We start from the raw sequence: 8330 nt of genomic DNA, 5'->3' as shown, positions 1-8330 counted from the left end.
ACAAAGCAGATTAAGGACCAAATAACAACACTGAGGGCTAGCAGTTATAGTGGTCAGAGCTAGTAGGTCCTGCCTGCCCAAGTGCCAACAAATTCCTGCACAAGTTGTCCAAATTAAGATGAACACTTGTCTATCCTATGAAATGAAGGGGGATTTGAGCCAGGGGGAAAACTGGAACATCCCACAGGAGTGATAGGGAGGATTTCTGCTCTCCAGACTGGGTCTTGCAATGTAGTGGAAGGTAGTCTTGAAGTTTCTAGCCTCCAGCCTCAGCCTCAGCCTCCCACTGGGATGAAAGGGCCTGGCTACTGAAGAGTTTTAAAAGGCAGGAATCCTTTATCTACAGACTTGTAGAGGGACTGGGTTATAGATCAGTTATTTATGAAACCAAACCATCTACTTCCACCTCTGGTTATATAGCCCAACTGGCCCTTCACCCTGGAAAGATGTGACCCAATAACATCTGGGCAGAACTTCTGCCTTCCCTCTTCCATTTCTTGTACGGAGTTCCCTACTTCTAACTCATACCCTGTTCACATGTGACTTTAGTCCTCTGTCAGCTCTCAGAACTATACATTCCCCACGAAATCTATGGGAAAAATACAAAACCTAGCAAGAAAGTCTCTTGATCCAAATGACCATTTTACACTGTAACCTGCACATTAAAGCTACCATCTGTTCAGTAACGAGAATCCTTTTTTCCTTAAGTCGGCTATTTAGTCAGGCTGGTGAAATACTACCTCTTCCCAGACTAATGATTTGGATGATGGCATCCAAAACACTTGTGGTTTTTTTTTATTGTTTCAGATATAAAGGGAAATGTAAGAAATAACTGTCTACAATGCAAGCAGCATGAAGAGCTTTGCCAGGAAGGGCATAGCTAATGAGGCTAGGAAATGAGATCATTTCTTTTATAGAATCATCTGATATTGAGGAAACAGGAGTTCACAAAGGAGGGGATACAATGAAATTAGCTGTGTGGAATCAGCCTAGGGAATCAGTCACCTTTAGACTGGACAGATGAGTGCATTGGGGCTGATTTCTCTAGACTTGTTTATTTATTCATTTCCCTCCAGATTTTGAGGCTGTCTTTTGGGCTGGGGACATAGCTCATAGCTCAGTGGTACAACACTTGCCCACCATGCAGAAAACCCTGGGTTCGATCTCCAGTACTGCCACAAAGAGTTCCTCTAAAGCAATCTCCTAAATTTAAGTCAGAGAATCAAAGCTCTCCTGCTTCAACTCCCTACGTGCTGGGCTTATAGGCAGGTGCCGTTAGGCCTATTAGCTTATGGTGGTAGTGTCATATCCATAAAAAACCAAACAAAAGCCGGCCTTGGTGGCGCACACCTTTAATCCCAGCACTCGGGAGGCAGAGGCAGGCGGATTTCTGAGTTCGAGGCCAGCCCGGTCTACAAAGTGAGTTCCAGGACAGCCAGAGCTACACAGAGAAACCCTGTCTTGAAAAACAAACAAACAAACAAACAAAAAACCAAAGAACAAGAAAAACAAATCAACTAAAGCCTTGTCAATGTGGAGATTTTAATATATTTATTTGAAAACCAAATTTTGTGAAAGAGAACACTGAACAGTCGTATATCTTCTTAACCAAAGACTCAGGACACAGGTTCTTTATGTCAGCTTAGGCAACGGTGTGTGGATTGAGCAGGTCTCAGCGTGGGTTCCCTCACGACATTTCAGTGTACGGCAGGACAGTCATCTACAGCTGGGCAGGTGGGATCCTGGGAAAGTGAAAGTGGCAGAAGCTGGCATTGTCCTTTACTCACAAACTTTTTTTTTGTTTGTTTTTTTAAATTACTACACGAAATCTAAACCCAGTTCCTGCTTGGCATCTGCAGGCCTGTTGCCAATTTGTTACTATTGTTATCTCTGATTTCCTAACAAATCGAGTATTTCAATCTCATCCTTTAAAAAACTTCTAAGATCCAGCTTTAGCTGTGCACATTGCAGTCACTCTTTCCTGAACTACACGACCAGGTTGGTCGCAGTGAGGCAGTAGGCGAGGCCAGAAGAGCCACCGTGAATCAGTAATAATGTGCAGACTGAGAGATCACAGCACAAGCCTGCTGCAGGCAAAGCGGAGGCTTAGAGATCACGGCTGTACAAGGCGGAGCACTCAGACACACCTTCCACTCTCCAGATCCACTCAGAGGCAGGATTGCATCATGTAATCCATGGCAGAGCTGGTCTTTAATTGCTAATCAGTGTATGCTGATTTGTAACTTGTATGTTTTCTGTGTGTGTGTGGCTGGGACTGAACTCAGGAACTTGTACAGGGCCAATAAATACCCTACCACTGCTACATCACCAGCCCTAAATGCGTTTTTTTATACAACTGTGGTAAATGATATAATTCCTATGTTCTTTTTTACAAAAGTTATTGATTTTGTGAGGGCCTATACTCTGTGGTGTCTGTGTGTTACAACACGCCTCTGGGGGTCAGAGAATTACATGCAGAAGTCAGTGTTCTCCGCTCACCTTGTGCTTTTCAGGGATCAAACTCAGGCTGCCAGGCTTGGTGGCAAGCACCTTTGCCTGAGCATCTCTCTGGCCTCCTACATTCTTTAAAGAGTAAAACTCATATTTTTCGGAGAATGGCTGTTAAGTTAGTGAAATCACTATGTATCTTTTATGTGTTTTCAAATATGTGATTTAAAAGAAATTTAGGGAATTGAAAGATTGACAGTTTCACACAATAAGACTAAGTTTTAGAAACTAAGAATCCCACCTTTTTTTCTTTTTTTCTTTTTTTTTTTGGTTTTTCGAGACAGCGTTTCTCTGTGTAGCCCTGGCTGTCCTGGAACTCACTCTGTAGACCAGGCTGGCCTCCAACTCAGAAATCTGTCTGCCTCTGCCTCCCGAGTGCTGGGATTAAAGGCGTGCGCTATCACGCCCGGCCCACCTTTTTTTTCTTGTTTAAAATAATTTCTTTTTATTTTCTGTGGTCTGGTATTTTGCCTGCATCTGTGTCTGTGTGAGGTGTTGGGTCTCCTGGAACTGGAGTTACAGGCAGATCTGAATAGTCAGTGGTCTTAACTGCTGAGCCACCTCTCCAGCCCTTTGCCTTAGTTTTATCAACCAGAAGTGTTTGTGATAAGAGTTTGACTCATGAGCCGGGCATGGTGGCGCACACCTTTAATCCTAGCGCTCGGGAGGCAGAGGCAGGAGAATTCCAGGACAGCCAGGGCTATACAGATAAACCCTGTCTCAAAAAAACAAAACAAAACAAAAAAACAAACAAAAAACGAGTTTGATTCACTCCAAGGTCTTCAGAGGTCATGTGTCTTAAGGACATTGCATGTTTAATAACTCTACTCTTAGCTATTTCTCCTTTCCCCTACCCCAGTAATAATTTAATTCTCTTGAGCTTCATATCATGCACTTGTTTAGCTATTTTAAAGAAGAGTTTCTTGGAGCTGGAGAGATAGCTCAGTGGTTAAGAGCACTGGCTGCTTTTCCAGAGGACCTGATTTGAATTCCTAGCACCCAAATGGCAGCAAGCACACCAGTTTCAGAGGGTTTGGCACTTTCGTACAGACATATAGGCAGGACACCAATGCACTTAACATAAATAAATCTTTTTCTTTCTTTCTTTTTTTTTTTAAAGATGACTTTCTTGTGAAAAATCACCAGAATGTTCCCTTTTATAAACTTATAAAATGGTCTGTAGACCAGTTGCTCAGAAAAGAAGTGCCTATGAGAAAGGTGAAGTTTTAGCGCTGTTTGGGTAGACTGGAGCAAATACAAGCAGGAGAGGTGAAGCACACAGCTGCTTCCATACACACTTGCAAGCACTGACAGAGAGGCTTCCTGCAGAAGCCACAGGTGAGCACTTACCCTGGCCCTAGTCATCGATATACTCGAATGGCTCTGGGGGCTCTGGTTCTTGCTCTTCCTCTTCAATTTTTGGGCCATGTGCTGCCACGGGTTCCACAAGTTCTTCAATGTCTTCGCTGGTGTCTTTCAGAATTATGATGCCCCCGATGGAGAGCTGCACAGAGAGGAAACAGAATTAGCTCCAGTCACATTTCACAATGCTCTGCTCTCTAGAGCAGGTGCTCGGTAAGTGAGCCCTCAACACTTCATGTGCAAGGAAAAGGCTGAGGGAGAATTAACTACATTAGCAGAAAATCACTCCTCTCCAGTGAGCAACTGCCAGCTTAACCAGTGCATGGTGGGCCATGTGAGCTGCTCTGTGGCTGCTGCATCCCAACTGAAGACGTGTTTGTCAGCCAAAGGAAACTCACTGTGGGTAGAATGCTTACTGTCCCAACACAGCATTCTACTGCCTTCCTATACTACCCAAGACAGTGATCTTGGATCAGCAACTTCATTACCGCCCCAGAGCTTGTTTAAAATGTGGAAAAGCTACTTCCAACCTGGAGATATGCCCCTCCCCCTAAAAGATTTTTATTTATTTTTATTTTATGTGTATAGGTATTTTGTCTATGCCTGTGTACCATGTGTGTGTGTAATGCCTGGGGAGACTAGAAGAGGGCACTGGATCCTCTGGAACTAGAGTTACAGACAGTTGTGAGCTGCTATGTGGGTTTGGGGAACAGGACCTGAGTCCTCTGTAAGAGCAACAAATACCTCTAGACCTTTGATGAGTGTGTATTATAGTTTTTGTTGTGTTTCTAGCCTTTAATGGCTGAACCAACTTTCCAGCCCTGCATTAGTTTTGAAGTACCCTATTCTGTATTTGTGACATTCAAGAAAATCTATAAATAAAAGGTCATTTTTTTTCTCTCCAGCAATTCCAGAATGTCAGAGAAAATAATAAATATGACAGACATCTGAGTGTTCTCACTATAATCTAGAAAGCACTATAATGTAAGGAATGAAAAAACCAGATGGAGAGCCAAAGGAAAGTAGACCGTAGCAGCAATTCTATTAAGGCTTCTCTCAGCCTATTAGCTGATGATAAATTCAAACACCAAACTATTCAGCTATCTCTGGCGTGCTAATCTTGTTCTATTTGCATGCCTGTGTCAATGGAAATGCAGAGCTGCTCTCTGTAATTAAATCAGCCAACAGTGGCAAGGCACATCTGGAAAAAGCTACTACTCCAAAGCATGCCACTGGGTGGAAAGGGCACAGGTCATTAGTGACATGACTCACACGGGTTAAGGGTCTCTGTAGCTGGACCTAATCTGATTTTACTCATCAAGATTCTGCTCTGGCATGCTATAAAACTGGTGTGTCATCAAGCATTTCTAGACCAGCTCCTTTTCTAACACATGCATTTACACCAAAGAGTCTACAACTCTCTCCCGTAAAGGTTTCTTGAAAAGAATGCATTCTCTATGGAATGTCTCTGCCATGACTACCAACAGCCCAAGAACAACAGAGAATATGGCCACTGTCCCTGTCCTCCACAGCCTGAAAGCTTACGTGGACCTTCTAGTGGAGCAATGAAGAGGAGCTTCCACGCAGAATAAAATGTCCACATTCAGAAGACAAATTCCACGCTTCTGGAAACCTGTAGCACGCGTTTCAACTTTTACTATATGTTCATCAGAAATGAAATGATCTCATTCTCATGTGCAACACAGTCCAAAAATCCACAGGGCTGTTTGTAGCTATTCCACATTCTAGGTTGATTAATGTTTCCCATGCAGTGAAAAAAAATATCCTGCTGTCTAAAGGCTATCAAACATCTAAGATGGTGACTTCTTGCTAAAGCAGAGTAGGGACATTATCCTAGTGCTTCTTTTTCTTGAGGGGAACACTGTGACAAGGCATCCTTGGTTGGCCTGTAGTTTAGACTCAACTCACAGAAATCCACCTGCCTCAGTATGCCAAGTGCTGGGATTAGAGCAATAAAGCACAATGCTTCAGTGCTTCTTCCTGAGGAACATGGCCATCAAGAGTATAGGTGGGCTAATGGGCAATATCTTTCTTCAATGTACATACAAAGGAGTGGTCTTTCATTTAGATGAGAAAGAATTCACATAATATAAAATGCACTCCTTAATGTATAAAACTTAGTAATTCACAATGTAGTAAGAGGTGGTATGCAGTCACCTCTACTAAACCTGTAATCACCTGCATCAACCTGAAGAAATCCTGCACCTACGACAAGAAAATCAAGCAGGAACTGACTTGGAAACGTCCTCCATCATAGTATCTCTAGAGCAGAGGGAATTACTGTACTAAAAAAATGAAATGCAAGGGAATTACTTAGTCACAGTACTAAACAAAAGAGCTGAGATATAAACCCAGGTATTCCTACCCTCAGCTTGAGACCACCACACACAGCAATTTCTATTTCTTGCCTTTGCTTCTGAAAGCTGATAATCTAATTAGGAACACCATGGCTCACAACTGAAACAAGAGTTGCTTTTAATTTATCTTTTAGTTGATTGAAAAATAAACTTACTCCCATATGAAGATCCAGAAATCTCATCTATGATACTTCAAGCAACAGACTCAATATCTGGATGTCCTGCATAGGATGATGGACTGGTAAGTGTTTAGCTTTCTAGATTTAAAATATTTGGCTCAGGAGTAGCTTTTAGGTTAATGTCTATAATCTCAGCACTCAGGAGCCCTAGTCAGGAGGACTGGCCATTGGTTCAAGGCTAGTCGAGGGTGCAAAATGAGTTCTAGGCCAGAGTGGACTAAGATCTTGTCTCAAACAAAACAAAATAAAACACAAAACAAAACAAGAAAAACCAAAATACCACCAAAAGTAAAACAAGAAAAGACTTGAAAGATCAAGACAGTATTGTGTTAAACTTTCTGGTAAGTATTTTATCATGGTTTGAATGAGAATGCTCTCCCCCCCACCCCCAGGCTCATGTGTTTGAATGCTTGTTGCCCAGATAGTGGTACTGTTTGGCGAGAGCATGGATCCTTTGGAATGTAGGGCATAGCTGGCAGACATAAGGGCAAGTCTTGGGGGGTCATAGCCTGGGCCAGCTTCTGACCCCTCTTCTCTCCCTAGTATTAATCTTCCTGAGATGCGAGGAGCCCCCCCCCCCACTCCTGCTGCTACAAACTCCACCATGATCATCTCACCATGAGGAACTATATCCTCTCACACATGAGTAAGAATAAAGCCCCCTCCGCTCCAGAGCTGGTTCTGTCAGGTATTCTGCTACAGTAATGACAAACGTAACCAATATACTTGTTTCTAATGAGAAAGATTCTGTCTTGGAATAACTGAGTATCACAAAGATCCCTCTTTTAATTCTAAACTTCAGTGTGTTCAGGACAATAGTGTAACTGTTGATGACCATGTATTGGCAGGACCAGGTCTTGCTCCCAGTGCTTGCACGATAGCTTCTTTGATCTGTGTTCATTAGTTAAGGAGAGAATTCCTATTTTACATATGGAGGAAGGAGAAAACATTCAACCCAGTGTGTGGGTATGTGCCCATATCTGTGACAGAAGAAGGAAAACAGTTCTCAAGAATTAGAGAAAAGAGCTGGGCAGTGATGGCGCAAGCCTTTAATCCCAGCACTCGGGAGGCGAAGGCAGGCAGATTTCTGAGTTCGAGGCCAGCCTGGTCTACAAAGTGAGTTCCAGGACAGCCAGGGCTACACAGAGAAACCCTGTCTTTGGGGGGTGGGGGGAAATCAACCCCCCCCCCCAAAAAAAAGGATTAGAGAAAAGAAGCTCTCCAGCAATCTTTATGAAGCCAAGGAGATGGAGATCACTCTTGTTTTTGCTAACAGCACTTTTTAATTTAAAGTACTAGTGACTTTGTGCTAACATACTTTGGGGATTTATCATCTTCTGCCAGTCTTACCTAGTCTCACAGATTAATACACCAACGGCAAATACAGCTAAGACAGATAACTTACTGGTTTAAAAGGCTGGTATCTGCAGGTCTCTGTCATACTTAAGACCTTCAGCTGGGCAGGCATAACTCGTGCTGGATTATCCAACAGCTGGAAGTTTGGTTCAGGTTCTTTTTTCTTCTCTTTCTCTTCCTTCTTCTCTGCTTCATCCTAGGATAGGAGAGATGCAATCAATGAGGGATCACTTCTGTCCCACATTACTTGGCGTTTGTCTGCTAAGTTTCTAGAACACTGTCAGGTGCAAAGGGTAGTGGCAGATACAGTAAAAGTACAACTAAATTGAGACCAACTCTACTTAGGGATGAGAACAGTACAAATCATTTTAAAGGACAAAAAGGGTTTTCTACCAGCAGAGATCAGAAGAGTCTATTTAGATGGTTGCACCATCATCCATCTTCCTGAAGGCCTTTCTTTATCAAGTCACTGTTTACTCAGACCTGTTTTCAAAGCATAACTTACTTCCTCTTTCTCTTTCTTTCTTTTTTTTTTTTTTTTTTTTTT

The 8330-nt window shown here is 42.7% G+C and overlaps 1 protein-coding gene across 1 annotated transcript in view; it reads right to left on the bottom strand.

The window, feature by feature from the left end:
- Positions 1–1524: 1524 nt before the first annotated feature.
- The window catches only part of Psmd1 (proteasome 26S subunit, non-ATPase 1), a 72252-nt gene continuing 65446 nt past the window's right edge, over positions 1525–8330 (bottom strand). The window contains exons 23-25 of the mRNA XM_021197524.2: positions 7833–7979; positions 3859–4012; positions 1525–1742 (exon numbers count right to left, since the gene is read on the bottom strand). Coding sequence (XP_021053183.1) covers positions 3866–4012; positions 7833–7979 — 294 coding nt within the window. The 3' untranslated portion in view covers positions 1525–1742; positions 3859–3865. The remainder of the gene's footprint in view (positions 1743–3858; positions 4013–7832; positions 7980–8330) is intronic.

The sequence above is a fragment of the Mus pahari genome, chromosome 5, assembly GCF_900095145.1.
Source record: "Mus pahari chromosome 5, PAHARI_EIJ_v1.1, whole genome shotgun sequence".
Taxonomy (NCBI): domain Eukaryota; kingdom Metazoa; phylum Chordata; class Mammalia; order Rodentia; family Muridae; genus Mus; species Mus pahari.
The sequence above is the reverse complement of the archived record's forward strand: the minus strand, read 5'-3'. Positions and strand labels throughout refer to the sequence as shown.